Genomic DNA, 15,723 nt, shown 5'->3' with positions numbered 1-15,723 from the left:
CACCAGTTAAAAGATTTATTATGTCTACTGGAAAGATTTAATTTCTTTATATCTTTAGGTCATTCTTGTTTTTGTAGCTTTTACGAAGAGTTTAGCCACAAGCTACTGATCATGTTTTTGTAGCTTTTGGAACTATATCTACAGGTCACTGATGATCTCCTTCTTGGATTAATCTAAACTTTACATTAGTTTAGATTAAGATAAGACAAAACCAATTATCTATCAATCAATCAATCAATCAATCAATGAATCAATCCTCTACTTAAAATATTCTAATCCAAAAAAAAATCTCAATATTTGCCCTTTAATGAAATTTTCTATTTTCTTTCTTATTCAGACGAAAATGACACGACAACGACCTCCCAAGACACTCAAGAGCCGAAACAAAAATTTTCTCGGTTCTCACTCAAGAAGAAGAAATCAGTAGATCAAACACCAGCGTTACCATCCAGTCCAAAACAAGAACCAAAACAGCGAAAACATTCTTTGACACATGTTTTCAGCAAACACAAGAAGGAAAAGGACGATATAACATCACCGACATCCCCATTATCACCGAACGAGGATTCCCCTATTACTTCACCCACCCATAACAAAGAACGAAGGGGAAGCGCCTTTTCTAGACTTTTTTCACACAAGAAACATGATCAACCAGAGCCTTCCAAAGAAGAGAAGAAAACGAGTAAAAAGACGACATCGGAAAAAGTTAAAGCACCGGTAGAAGATGTTCCGAAAACTCCCACAAAACAACCATCACCCGAGTTAGATGCGACGTCACCGAACACGTCTCTTTCCATACCCGGTGCTAATCTTAACGGAAGTTCTGAATCTTTATACAGCGATAACGATTACGGGGAGCCGAGCACTAGACGTAGTAGCCGTAATAAAGAACGTATTCGTAACCGTAAGCTTGCTAAGAAGGAAGCAGCGGAACGGCATAAATCTCTACCCGCCGGTTTAGAAGAATTACAGATCGATTTAGAGAAAGGTCTAGCCGTACCTGTTAGCAATAATAACACTATAACAGGCAAAGAAAGTCCTTCAGTTACGGATGCAACGCCGAGAACACGGAAAAAGCATCGTGCCCGTCGTTCCAATACAGAATTCCTTGGAAATGTTCCGTTGATAAGCGTCGAACAAGCGTCACCGTTAATTTCGAAAGACGACGCGACGGTTAATCGCCGTAATAATAGACGTAATCGACGTGACCGTCCTAAAACGTTAATGAACGGTTTAGATTCTGACGTTTTTAATCAAGGTGATGAAAATGGAGGAAATGAAGTTGTCAACGAGAATTTGAGTTTCTCAGACATCAAGAAAAAACTTCTCGAAGGTTTAACGGACGATAAGAAAATCCCTGAAAAAGTGTCTTCTAAAGAACGACAAAAAATCAAGCGTACAAAATCGACTAAACGTTATAAGACAATTACTGAAGGAATCGCTCCTAGAGATTTAGAGTTAGCTCGACAAGCTATCGAAGCTGAAAAATCTAAAACGGACGAGAACGGTACAAGTCGTAACACGATTGATAAGAGCACGTTAGATCAGATCACGGCTGCGTTAACGTCGACGGGAGACAAACGTAAGAGTTTTATTGTCGAGAGTAGACCAGCGTCACGTTACCAATCGAATGAAGATTTACGTATCTCCGATGACGAAGATGATAAAAAATCTAAAGACGATTCCGTCATTAAGCCACCGGCAACGTCACGACGTATGCTGCAGCGTACGAAAAGTATGACGACGTTACATTTAGATACAAAAGCGGAAGTTGACGCCGACGAACCGGAAATCAAACCGTTAAGTGAACTCAAAAATCGTTTCTTACAAGCGATGGAAGATACACAGCAAAAACATGTCAATTATAAACAATCCCCTGTTGAGGTTAGACGACGCGCGCGGCGTGATCGTAAAGACAGGCCTCACACTATTTGCGGTATCGACCAGTTAACCATGGGTCAACTCAATGACGATAAAAAAGAACAAGAAGAAAAGGATAATCATCGGATGGAACAAATTAAAAACGAAATTAACGAAGTTAAACAACGTGAAGAAGCTGACCGCCAAGCGCGCAAAGAAGCGCTCACGCGACCGCGTCGTGGCTCGCTTGAAGAGAAACCAAAGAAACGAGAAAAGAAGAAGTATACACGTGCTCAGAGTGAGAAGATTTTCAATGATATTGATGACGATCTCGAAGACCTTTTGGCCGATGGTAAGTTCTAGTTTGAAAGTTTTTTTTTAATCTTGACAAAAAGCTTTATGATAATTTGAGGGAAATTTATTAAACAAGCACACGGTTTAGATTTATTTGGGGCCATCAATTTTCCTCTACTAAGGGATTTGCTCCCTGGATTTTTAAATCCAATATGTTTAGCGCATAAAAACCTTTAAAATCGCCTTACTGATTTTGAATATTAATTCCTAAATTTCAGCTTCCTTCTAGTCCTTACTCTAATAATCACTTATTTTTCAAGTTATATTCTCTACCTTTTATTTACAATATTGGCATGAATCGATTCACCGATGTTTAGAAATAAACCATTACTCAAATATTTTCAGGTCTCAACGAGTCAGACTTGGCAGACATTCTTGGAGTCAATCCATCTCTGGCTAAAGATCCTTTTATTCCAAAAGCCAAGAAGGAGTTGGACTTGGAAATCAAAGGAAATGCGGAAATCAAGAAGGCTGAGGAACCAGTGAAACCAACGAAAACGGAACTGGAACCGGAAGAACCTGTCGTTAACGGAACTACGAACGGAGAACCTTTATCCGACTTGGATTTTGTATCAAGCAAAAGTTCACAGTAAGTCTTTTCAAGTTTTTCAATAGGGGTCTTATATTAAGGCCCGGCGAACGGTGAATTTCACGACGAAATTCAAGGCACGAAAAAATCACAATTCGCTGGTCTAAAAATTCTGTCCGCTGCCTCAAGTACATATTTACACTAATCAATACACTGACTTGCTAAGAATTCGCCAGCCTATGAAAAACGAAGCAAAACCCCGGTTTTCGAGCATGATTATTTTGCAAAAAATCAAAACTAGAGGCTTCTTTGTTTTCAAAATGGGGTGACGAGTGGAGTCAAATAAAAATCTCACCATTTTTACTTCACGTTATCAGGCTGTCCTCGTCTCTCGCTAACGATAAACGTAAATTAAGACCGAACCGTAAACAAAGGAGTGGTGCTAACCCAATGAAGTCACTGCAAAATCGTGATGACCTCATCAACGAAGTTGCCGTGGCCGATAAACAAAAAGAACAACGTATGAACAAAATCGACCTTCAATCTAAATTTTGTAAGTATATTTAAAAAGTCACATTGTAAAATACCATTATTTTCAGAATATATTGGCCTTTGCCTTTAAAGTTCGGGCGAGAATGACATTTTCAGGCTTTCTACTTTATCTACTCGGATATTTCGATTCGGGATGGGTATGATTGCTTCCAGACTATATTCTCAACCTATTCAGACCATTCATAAGCTTTTGGATCCCCAGATGCTAAGCTCCGAAGTATTAGGTCTCTTGTTGAAATTCAGAGTTTAATAAACTCTACTTTCCAACCCTAATTTAAAGCACTTAAAAACTACTTTCGGAAATAGATAAGGTAGCCCAAGTCTAGAAGTCATCTAAAATTAGCTGCATTTGACTCTAGACTTTAGTTCGAATTATAGGAGTTCGAATTAGAGAGAGCGTTTACTTTCCTATCTTAATCATTTCCAATGCTCATCCATTTTTTCTATTCTCTATATCTTTATAGTACGTAAAAATGACCTTGCAGACGAAGCAATAAGCGCACTGAGAGCTACAGTCGATTTCTCCAAAACCAAATTACGGAAAGTTGAAGTCAATAAAAAGACAATGGCTGATGATGTACTTGATGAAAGTTTTAAACCAACTGAATTTGAAAATGTTCTCATACAAGTCAAATTGAAACCGTTTACCTCATCACATCATTAGCCAAGGGGCGTAAAATGTGTAGGAGAGCTTTGAATGGATAAATATCACCTACACAAATTCGTTTGTCTTACGTTTGTTCTTTTTTTTTAAGAATCACTTTTGAACCCCATCATCATTGATTAGCGTAGCCAAGGGCGTAAAATTGTGTAGGAGAGCAGTTATGTTGTAGGAGAGCAGTTAATCAATGTCATACTTTCTTTCCTACACAAATTCTACGTCCCTCCTGTCTACGCTACTGAGCATACGGGACGGGTGTTCTTAACTTTGTGTGCTTTAGGCTTGACAATGTTTTTATTTTGTTCTTATCTGTTCCATTTTTTGATTATTTTTTACCAACTTCCTGAGAAATTGGTTGTTTTTGAGGCCACAAAGCCTTAAAATGTTCTTAAAATGTTCTCTTTCACACCATTTTGTGAGTATTTTTGTCCATTTTCCTTAGAAAAATAGGTGTTTTAGGGTCTGCAAAGCCTCTAAATGTTTTTAGCTTGTTCTTAATATTTTGACAATCGAAGCCTTATGTTCTTACATAGTTTGCTCTTATGAAATGAATGGTTTTGCCTAAGGGACCAATAGGGTTTCTCATTCACCAGAAAAAAGCTTTTTGCGCTAAATTTATGAGTTTATGAGAGACTTAATGTACCTTTTCATTATAATCTCAGGTCGACGAAAATGTCAAACAACTTTGGTGGATTTCAACACTGCCTCATTGAACTCAAACGATTGCTATATAGTCTGTACTCCAACAAACATCTTGTGCTGGAATGGATCACAAGCTAATGTTATTGAAAGATCTAAGGTATGTAAATCTTATCGTCGGCAAGGGCTTATCGTAGATCGTTAACACGTTGATATTGCAACGACTTTCGTTTAGTAGCGAACCACTAGACTGAATACTGAAACGAGATTCGAAGATTCACACTCACGACTTTTGCGTTACCAGTGCAATTGATTTACCGACTAAGCTATCCAGTTTACGTTGAAAACTTTTCTGAAAGATTGTATCGCTTTAAAGCGATGCAAAGTTGGGAGTTTGAATCTCACTGCAGTCCTCAGTTAAATGGTTCGTTACTAAATTGAAGTCACTGTGCTTTTCCTATTCTGGTGATCTAAGGTGGTTTATTGTTTCGCTGGTATATGTCTAGTTGAGTGACTACCTACAAAATGTAAAACATACTAAAGATTTCTAATGAATTCTTCTATCCAGGCATGTTTGCGAATGTAAAATTTAAATTCGAAGCTTTGAGTCTGCAAAATGAACGGTCTATTCGTAGCCTGTTCCTGACAGATTCGCTTTTTCTCATAACAAAACGATAAAGGAAAATCACGTTGTGGGCTAATATAAGGTAGTCTATGTGAAATTTAACATGTAACTTTTTAACTTCGGTCTACAGGCAGCAGAAGTAGCATCACGTATCAATCAGAAGAAAGAAATGGGATGCAAAGCTTTAGATGTTGTTTATCTCGATCAGGGAAGTGCCAATGAAAACAAAGTACTTCGATTGCTTGGTGGAGGCTCAGTAAATTCTAAAGGTTCGTCTTCACTTTTGTCCTCTAATAATCCAACGATACATGTTTGTTTTTTTATAAGCATACAAAAATCCGAAAACAGGCTCAGAGATGCTTAGGTCGAAAGCTTAATAAGGCTGAAAATTGCTTGAGGGGATGCTTAAATCTAAAGCATAAATTTAGGGAAATACTGAAAATCCGTGAAATTCCAGCCAAAAAAAAGCCAAAATCAGGAAAAAAATATTTTTTGTAGGCTCAAGCAATGCTTGCCATATGCTTAATTTTTCCCCATATCTGAGCCTAGATATGCTTATAAGTGCAATGCTTATAAAAAAAATATGTATACATATTCTGGATTTCTTCTTTTTCTTAGGTCTTCTTTGATACAGCAAATTTGAAAGATTACTTCTATTTGAAGAAATTATCAATTGTGCTGAACAAACTGAATAAAATGTTTTGCATTTCCAAACCTTTTTAAAAGAGCTTTTTGTTCAAGCAAGTGTCAGATAAATAGGCCACGTAGATAAGTAGTATTGTACAATTAGTTGGCCCAGGGGGGGGGGCTATGTGCCAGATGTCACTATCTTTGATTTGAGTATGGCAATGTAATAATTCTAGAAATTTGACATTATTCCACCCATGAAAAGTAAAATTATATAGATTTACACCAGAGCTTTTGGTACAAGAGCTAATAGGTGTATTCAACTCTTTTATATAAAAATTCTATCGTTTTCTCCATCAAACAAACAGCCGCAGTTGTTCCAGACGAAGATTTTGAGAAAGCAATGATCTCAGCTTACATGACGTACGTCGTATGTGAAACGTCTGATCCGCCCGTTCTCATCCCACTGGATTCACAATGTCATCGTATGCCGACTAAAGAAATACTCCAAACTGATTCTGTAAGTTATCTTATATTGAATGTTACTGACTATTACACAAAATAATTAAGAATATTCACCATAACTTTTTTTGGGTAAATCTATTGAAAGATTTAGCTTTTTCGCACGAATTCATCAAAAAAAGAAAGGGTTAATGTTATTCTTCAATGCAGACTAGTAAAGTGGTCTGCCGATTTCCCTGGTTCAAGAATAATGCCTTCGATCAGGAAGCGTGTATCGCTGTTCAATAGACCTTTTCATAAATTACGTTACGAACATCACTTGCCTCGTTTTGAAATTATTTCATGCGGATTTTATTAAAACTACTTTCTTTTCATAAAAAAATGATTTAATGTCTTAAGAGACATAATCACTATGTTAATTGTTTGAATACGAGGCAAGTGATGTTCGTGACGTTTATGAAAAGGTCTATAATGCATGAGAATTATGTTGTTTCTTCTTCTCTTCCAAACATTAGAGTTATTTTTCACTTTTTTCCTTTTCTAGGCTTTTATTTTCGACTTCATCACGGAAGTATACGTATGGCTTGGTCGTCAAACCAAATCTGAACAACGTCGTATCGTTCAAAAACTAGCCGCTGAGAAGTTCGCTGAAGGATATTACAAGCTAAACATGGAACAAAAAAATCCAGCCTTGAGTCGTGTCACACACACGAACACGGGTGCACACGCTTCACGAAAAATCTCCGTTACTGCCGAAACCCTACCAAACTCCGGACGTCGTGGCTCTAAACCGCAGGGCGGAAGGCGTGCTAGTGTTTCACAAGGGCGTCATCAAAAGAAAGAATTAGTGCAACGCCCATCTCATAGTTTGTTATTACAACTTTTCGAAGGTTCTGAATGGGTGATTTTCAAAGAGAAATTCTGTGATTGGCCAGATGAGTCGCGTATCATTCGAATGAAAGGCGGAGCATCCGCTGTCGGAGAAGTTACTAAAGTAAGAAATTGTGTTATTTTCGATTATTTTGTAACATTACTTTTCAGTACTATCAATCAAGAAGATTATTTTCCAAAAATATATGACTATTTTAGTAGTTCTCAGACCTGCTGGACACTTCCCAGCTGGCACACAACGTTGTTTCAACGTTTATCTAACGTTCACAACATCCATATAACGTTAGATGAACGTTGAAACAACGTTATGTGCCAGCTGGGTTGGTATTTCCATTAATGTCAGTTATGATTCCCTTTGTACGGGATATAAAAATACTAAGTAAGGAACTACTGTGCAACTAGAACACATACAGTTGACGCTCTCTAATTCGACGTTCTACTATTCGATAGACTCCCTTATTCAATGAAATTTAAAGTCCCCGTCAACATAAAACTCGCATAAACGACGCTCCCTCCCTCGATGAAAATCTAACTCCCCTTGAAGATCGAATTAGAGAGCGTCAACTGTATGCGTGATCTATAGCTTTCGGTTTGGGTCAAAATGACCTCATCAAATCTAATTATTTCTAACGAGTTTTATCTATTCTATCACTTCTAGGAGGTATCAACGGAGATCCAAATCCAACCTGTCGATGTGGCGACCATGATTCCTGAACAACCTCTCACTAAAATGGTCTTAGATAATATGGACATTGGGCGTGGTCGAGGTATTCCCAAAGGGATGGATGGCTATCACGTGATCACTTTGGATGTCAAGACGTGGCATGTTCATGAAAATCAATCCATTTTATTACCGGACGAAAGTTTCGGACAATTTCATTCAGGTATCATTTTATGGCATTTTTTCATAGTTTTGGTCAATCACTTGATCAAAAAGTCTTTAATGTAAAGCTTAAAAAGAAGTAAACTTACTTAGGCAGTGATCACCTCTTGGTAAAAAAGCTTTAGAATGAAATACAAAAACTGAAAGTTTTAACAATTCAGTCCAAAAAGAATTTCCAATAGATAAAAATGCGTGTCAATGTGACACGTCAATGAATATTTGAATCGGTCTTACTCAAGGGAGTGAGAGTCAATGTTCAACAATGCGAATTTACAAATATGTGCTGTCGTTTCACGGCGTATACAATCCAATAGCACTGGGGGAATGGTGGTCATCTGAGTGTCGCAGCATTGTCACAATGTGTTAATGTTTTAGCAACCATTTTTATGACTTAAAGTTTCATTCATACATATTTTCAGCACACCCTTCCCCAGATTCAAATATCCACCTTTCTAACAAATTAGGTGAAGGCTACGTTATCCGTTGGCAATACCGTATTGTCAAAGTGCGTGCATTACGTAATTGTGATGACGTCATGAAAGCCGGGGGTATGGAACGATGTTGTTATTTCTTCTGGCTTGGAAACGATTGTTCAGTTAATGAAGAAGGTGCTACTGCCGTCATGACTATTGAACTTGATCGAGAAAAAGGACCACAGGTGAATTTTCAGTTTCCATCTGACAACGCTGTTTCAACGTTTATCTAACGTTCGCATCGTTCATATAACGTTAGATAAACATCAAAAAACGTCGTGAACTGGGTTGTTATCAATTTGGAGGTTTTTGAAGGAGGACGTACTGTAATGTCTAGATTTTTTGAAAACATTTTAAGTTTTCCATTTCCAATGAATTAAAATTTTAGGTATGTCGCTATCAACAGATTGATATAAGAAAAATCAGTAAATGAAATGACTAACCTCATCAGTTCGCAAATCTCAAAATCACTTAATAGTTCTTCTTGTTGAAAGTGCAACAAAAAGAGGGCACGAAAAAACAAAATATTTCTTTTAAAAGCCTTAAGAATTTCTTACTCTATCCATATAAAGAGAAATTTCCCTCTTCGCCGCTTGTTACTCTTGACGAATATTCATTTCTATTTTGTTCTATCCTAGATTCGAGTTGTTCTCGGAAAAGAACCACCCGCATTACTACAACTTTTTGATGGTAGTATGATAATCCATGCCGGTAAAAGACCGGTTAACGGTGTTCGACGTGAGTATTCCGATAAATCGCTCATCCGGCTTTATTGTGTCCGCAACGAAGAAGAAGCGGAAGCCTGCCTATTACAAGTACCGGCGTCCTACGAATCACTCCGGTCACGGACGAGCTTTGTTTTGTTGCTTTGTGAACAAGGTGAAGTGTTGCTATGGCATGGATGCAAATCTAATGAGGGAACGCGGAAAGCTGCTGAACACGCTGTACAAAATCTCATCCAAAAGTAAGTTACAAAAGTACAAAACGAGGGTCTGGGATTGCAAAATTTTGGGGTTCCTCCCACTTCTGTCGTTTCATGTTACCCCACAAAAAGAAATCACATACAGTGAGATCAGGCGATCTTGGGGGGGGCTCAACATCTCCTCGATTGTTGACCACCTTTGGAAACTGGCCACGAAGAGGCGAAAAAACTTTGATCGTTAATAAATTGATAAAAAAAGTGTTTTCTTTAGATAATTTAATACCCCCTTTTTTCGCCTTTGTTCCCCTTTTTTCGCCTTTTTTCGACTGTTTTGAAAAGTAATGCTTTAGCATTTAGATCATAATTAGTAGACCAAATGACCCCTCAAAATTTAAATTTATCCTTTCTCTTTCCCATGCAAATACTGATATATATTCCTTTCGTCTACATACAGCCATCCAGAAGAAGCATCCATCGCTGACAAATCTGAAATCGGATTGGTTGAGATTGAAGAAGGCGAGGAACCTGAGGTCTTTTGGATGGCCCTGGGTGGACGTGAAGCATACGGTTCACTACTAGAAGGTATGGTTAAAATTTCAGTGTTAAAAATCAAATTACCCTGAACAAGTATGTCAGGGTCCTTTAGTATGTTTTTGTCTATACCATCATCTGTTCGTACAATTTGTTGAAAGTAAAAGAACTGTAATTGAAGTTTATTCAATTTAAGTGGTGCACTACTTTTCCCGCCATTTAGATTTCAGCGTTATAAGACTAATTTCCCTTGAGCGTGGTCTCTGCATGATAGCAAAAGCGAACGAAATTTCTCTTACATTTTAAAATTCTATTTTTGGAACGGTTGGAGATATTTTTGAATCTGATGAGGTTAAAAAGGTGATATCGACGTCTCATCGTCAGTAATTCATTATTATTAAATTCTAATCTGAAATAAAAGCTCTAAATATCTTTTTCTTTGTTCACCATACAGACACAAAAGACTACAGTAACCTGTCACCGCGTTTGTTTCATATGGAAAGCCAGACGGGTCAATTTGTCGCTCACGAGATCACATCACCATCGAAAAGTGCACTCCATAATTGTCCTTTCCCTATTTTACAAGATGACCTTTACAATGTTGAACAGCCAGGTATAACATCAACACTTTATGAGACATTCAGTTTTTTTTTCTGAAGATAAAAATTAAGATTATTAAAAATCCATGGAAATCTAAAATAATCTCTCAATAATCCTTATCCACAAGGTCACATCCTTGTGCACTTCTTTTCACCTAAGTTTCAAGGGAGATTTCCACTAAGGTTATATTGTTTCAATCAAAAGAAGGCAATTTTTGCTTTCCACATCTTTCTCTGAAAAATGCCAACCCACTTTATGTGCTTTTTTCTACTCATCGCTTGCCTCGAATCTTACCAAAGCCGAATACATTTCGCTACGGGAAAAACTTTTATGTATGTATGTTCGCAGTTGTTTTTGAAGCGGCAGCTTATATCAGTTCACCTTTTTCTTCATTATAGCTATCTTTATGGTTGATGCTATCGAGACTGTGTACCTGTGGTTCGGCTGGTGGCCTGATGATGAAGAAGGTACAGAGGCTAGTAATTCACGACGACGACGATGGGATGAAGAAAGGAGGAAAGCTATGGAAAGTGCTGTCAGTTATGCTAAGGGTAAGGGAATATGCTTTTTAGTTATTATGCACCGTGCTTTTTATGTAAGAATTAATTAAATCTGGGACTCGCATTTCAAATTATTATTTAGACAGTGCTCTTTTTAAGCTCATTTTATGCCATTCATTATAGAAATTAAGATCGCTTTAAAATCAGTTTAAGGTTGAAAATGTTGAGACAAGAAATAAGAAGAGTTCAAACTTTATTCTTTTCTCTACTAACTTTTGATGCATTTGTTAAATTTACGGTGGAAATAGGGTTGGCTCGGCTTGAAAAGACCAAAACATCAGATACCTTATCGGGGAAAACTTCTTCGGGGAAGATTTTCGTCGGGGAAAAATATTCGTCACTTGCTAAAATTTTCGTCACTTTTCCCCGACGAAAATTTTCCCTGGGTTTTTTTTCAAACAAGAATTTTTTTTGCATCTATATTTATTTCATTCTTTAACAACATCTAATTCCATATTTTCATTAAACTCTATTTTTTCTTCGGTCTCGTCAAAAAGTTTAATTTAAAAATAGGCTTTTTCGTCGGGGAAAATTATTCGTCGGGGAAAAATTTCGTCGAGGAAAAATATTCGTCACTTGGCCAAAATTTCGTCACTTTTCCCTGACGAAGTTTTCCCCGATAAGGTAAATAGTTTCCGGGTATCCGTATAATTTATTTCGACGTAAATCTTCTAATGTACTTTAAAGTTAACCTCTGTAACACAACCTTTGTAATCTCTATTATATTTCCCACTGTCATTTTCTTAGAGGTTGGACGTTCGCTCGACTTTATGTATGCAGTATACGCTGGTCTTGAACCTGAAGGTTTCATCGAATTATTTCCATACTGGGTTGTACAAGAGGACATCACTGAATTGCAACTCGATGAAGGGATAGAAGAAGAAGAAATTTATAACATCACTGAAGAATTAGAAATGTTCTCCAAGTAAGTAACCGTTAGTCTGCGACCGCGAGCGTAGTCAGAGACGTCCCAAAGGCTCCTCTTTCAATAGCTATCTAACCGAAGAAAGGGATGCGCGTCAAACTTTCTTCCTTGATTGCTCCACTTACCCTTGATTCTTTTCTTTAATTGCTGATCATCAAGAAGAGAGACATCAAGTATTATATTAAGTACAAAGTCTAAAATTACGGCTGGAATGGTATCTGTATAGAATAGTGAAAATAGGTGGTAGATTTTTGACAAGAATGCACAAGCCATTAAACCCAAATTGATATTGGATAAACAAAACATCTTAAACCTAATCTAAATGTGTTTTCGTTTATTTCTTTGTTTGTAGAGAATTTTACACGATAGAAGAATTGCGTGAAAAACCACCACCAAAGGGAGTGGACCCGACTAAACTAGAAAAATATTTATCTGAAGAAGATTTCTTGGTAAGTAAAATGAAGAATACTTTTTCGGGACCAATTGTCAGAATCTTCAAATCCATTGATCCATTCTAAGTCAATTATCAGTAAGAAATTATTCACAGGTGGATCTGTCAACAGTACACGCTTTATTTTTATATAAGAATACACTTTATAATAATGTCCATGATGAAAATGGCCCAAAAAATTTAATAATATGGTGGTAAGAATAACACCATCATGGAATTTAGAACCTTAACCTAAGAATGCCATTTTTAGAGCATTTTCACCTGTAAATTGCCAATAATACCCCAGTAATGCTCCAATATTATCCAAGCGTGTATTACATGTTAAATCTAGGTTAAATTTCTATCTTAACCTAAGAGTGCCGTAAGAATATTTAAGGATGATGTTCGTCGAAATGTTAAGAATATCCATGATGAAATGAAAAAACACCATTCTTATAAAAAAAATACGTGTATCTGAAAGAGTTTGACTATGGGTCTCTTCCAAAGTAAGGTCATATTAGGTTGTTTCTTGGCGTTATAAGTAATACCTAAACTATAGAAAAAGGGAAAACTTTTTATAGGTCTCGCTGCTGCTGTATTATAAGTTTAGGGTTAAAATTCTTGTTAAAATCTTCAGCTGTGAATTGAAATTTTTGAATTTAGCTGGACTTTTAAATGAAATTCCTACTTTTTACCCCCCTTAGAAAGCATCAAAATTAGATAAAAAGCAATTCCTTTTTTTGAAAATGTTTTTTCTTCCTACCTTTTAGGCTGTCTTCAACTTCAGTAAAGACACTTTTATGAAGCTGCCTGGTTGGCAGCAAGTGAACTGGAAGAAAAAGCTTGATCTCTATTAAAATGAAGAAGATATGGCCGGGATAAGCTTTAGGTCATTCTTTAAATCGACTTGTGCCGTTTCTTCGTCTTATGGAATCGATGGTTTTTTATTCGGCGTACATTTCCGAAGTTCAAGCTTGTTCAAGTGCGCTGCAGAAAATTAAATTTCACTCTTTAGGATTTAGCTTGCTGAGTCAGCAGAAATTTGAGCACTCTCTCTCTTTCTCTTTCACTTATTGTAATGTAAGTCGTACACAAATTTTTTATAAGTTTTAAATAATGTGTTATATAGTATATATAGTTCTATTGTATTATAAATGGTCCCCTCTTTTACTATAGTTTTAATGATGGAAAATTAATTGTATTTTTTTTTGCCCTGTCATTTTCTGAATAACTTTATTTTTTTGGACATTCCTTTTTGGTACAGGAAAATTTTAATGTTTTAAAATTAATTATTATCATATAATACTCTATTATTAAAATGGTGTACTAGTTATTGTTTTAAATTATTAAAATTTTAGGTCATCCAATTATGTTTTTTTCTTTTTTTATATATATAATCGCCACCACTTGTAACAATTGTATTTAAAAAAAAACTATAATTTTATATACCTTTTTTTGTTGATATAGGGTACTTACTAAAAATACTATATTATAATTTAGGAACGCCCTATCTCAAAGTAAGCTACCAGGCTTGATAAGCCTTTTCAAGTCAGTAAGTAACGTAAAACTTTTTGTTTGGAATGCTTCTTTGAATTTTGAATATTTGGGCTAGCTGTCCTTTTTAACTTTACTAGTAGAACTGGGAATCAGGATAAATGTTTTCCTTGAACTTGATGGCGGCATAAGACATACTGTATTTTCATAGTATTGGGGTAGGATCCCAGCTGGCACACGACGTTGTTTCAACGTTTATCTAACGTTCACAACGTCCATTTAACGTTAGATTAACGTTGAAACAACGTTGTGTGCCAGCTGGGATAAACTTCTTAGAAGACCCCTGCGTCACAGATGCTCAGGGGACCCCCACCTCACTGGAAAATTTGGCTTAAATTCCGTCACTGGTAGAGAAAAAATTTACAAGTTACAGCCCTTCTGGACAATTGACTATGTTTTCATCAATGGAAAAAAATTGGCCTTCAAAACCATATCCCAGGTAGTTTGTATGTGCTGGGAACAATTCTCATTGGAATTTTGATAAACCCCACTATGGAAAAAAAATTCACTGGGACCGTGAGACAAGGGTGTATTAGAACTAGGATTCCTCTTCTTAGCTCTTATCTAACAGTTTTAGTTCTGCTTCAGTGATTTTCTTTTGAACATATCACTAATATATCTAGATGTATAAGGGAAGCTTGGGAAAAGCAAAAACGAGCCCAAAATTCAAAGTTGCAGTTATATGGTCTATGTGACTTGCAAGGGCTCATTATACCAGATGTTATTTTTTTATTATATTTTTTTTTTAAATATTATGCTTTTTTGTGTAACTACAAGGAAGGAAAAACTCTAATAGCATCGTTAATATTTTTTAGCAATTTTGAGAGCGTATACCTTTTGAATTGCACAGTCATTTGAAACCAAAAATATTGTACATAAAAACTAACGATTTCACGTTGTCATTTTTTCCACGTGTGTATTTCTCTGCCTATACTCTTTTCTGAGAGAACAGAGGAGGCTTGAAAAACGCCAAAAAAAATACTGAAAATTTGATCTCATCATGAAGATCCAAAACTTTTCGATTCGATAGACCTTTTCATAAATTACCTCACTGACATCACTTGCCTCGTTTTGAAATTATTGCCATGGTGATTAACTCCCAGCAGATTTTATTAAAACTACTATTCATTTAAAAAAAAAAATTTTTTTCTCAAGGGACATAATTACCATGGTAATTGTTTGAATACGAGGCAAGTGATGTTCGTGACGTAATTTATGAAAAGGCGTATTGCGAAGCTTTTTCCTGATGGACCCAAGCAAAAGGAACTTCAGTGCCAAATTATTTTATTCAAAGTTACGGCTTTCCTTGATTCTACAAGACTTGATTCAATAGAGTAATCACAGCAATGCTCTCGTGAACACTTCTACACGTTTTTTTTATAAGAACATCCAAAAAATTTAACGCCTTCCGATCTTCGTAACTTTTTAAGTTTTCAACCTAAAAATGTTCTTAACATGTTCTTATTCTCACCATTTTAGAGCATTTTTGTACATTTTCCCTATGAAATCTAGTATTTAAGAGCCTGCAAAGCCTTAAAATGTTTCATTACTTCAAACCTCCACTACTCAAACCTCTTTCTATAATTCAAACTAAAATATGGCTTCCCTCCGCTGGAAAGTCATATAAAACAGTGTGAATTCGAAT

At 36.3% G+C, this 15,723-nt stretch overlaps 1 protein-coding gene across 1 annotated transcript in view; it reads left to right on the top strand.

The window, feature by feature from the left end:
* LOC136798879 (supervillin-like) overlaps window positions 1-14,964 on the top strand; it is a 39,015-nt gene extending 24,051 nt beyond the window's left edge. Inside the window, exons 4-20 of the mRNA XM_067055541.1 lie at window positions 338-2,212; window positions 2,560-2,803; window positions 3,121-3,296; window positions 3,760-3,929; window positions 4,618-4,755; window positions 5,351-5,489; window positions 6,216-6,367; window positions 6,854-7,303; window positions 7,859-8,084; window positions 8,548-8,741; window positions 9,195-9,520; window positions 9,933-10,060; window positions 10,464-10,622; window positions 11,008-11,160; window positions 11,917-12,094; window positions 12,447-12,543; window positions 13,295-14,964. Of these exons, the coding sequence (XP_066911642.1) occupies window positions 338-2,212; window positions 2,560-2,803; window positions 3,121-3,296; window positions 3,760-3,929; window positions 4,618-4,755; window positions 5,351-5,489; window positions 6,216-6,367; window positions 6,854-7,303; window positions 7,859-8,084; window positions 8,548-8,741; window positions 9,195-9,520; window positions 9,933-10,060; window positions 10,464-10,622; window positions 11,008-11,160; window positions 11,917-12,094; window positions 12,447-12,543; window positions 13,295-13,381 (4,892 nt within the window). The 3' untranslated portion in view covers window positions 13,382-14,964. The remainder of the gene's footprint in view (window positions 1-337; window positions 2,213-2,559; window positions 2,804-3,120; window positions 3,297-3,759; window positions 3,930-4,617; window positions 4,756-5,350; window positions 5,490-6,215; window positions 6,368-6,853; window positions 7,304-7,858; window positions 8,085-8,547; window positions 8,742-9,194; window positions 9,521-9,932; window positions 10,061-10,463; window positions 10,623-11,007; window positions 11,161-11,916; window positions 12,095-12,446; window positions 12,544-13,294) is intronic.
* The last annotated feature ends 759 nt before the right edge of the window (window positions 14,965-15,723 follow it).

The sequence above is a fragment of the Clytia hemisphaerica genome, unplaced genomic scaffold (genome assembly GCF_902728285.1).
Source record: "Clytia hemisphaerica strain Z4C2 unplaced genomic scaffold, Clytia hemisphaerica genome assembly, whole genome shotgun sequence".
Lineage (NCBI taxonomy): Eukaryota > Metazoa > Cnidaria > Hydrozoa > Leptothecata > Clytiidae > Clytia > Clytia hemisphaerica.
The sequence above is the reverse complement of the archived record's forward strand: the minus strand, read 5'-3'. Positions and strand labels throughout refer to the sequence as shown.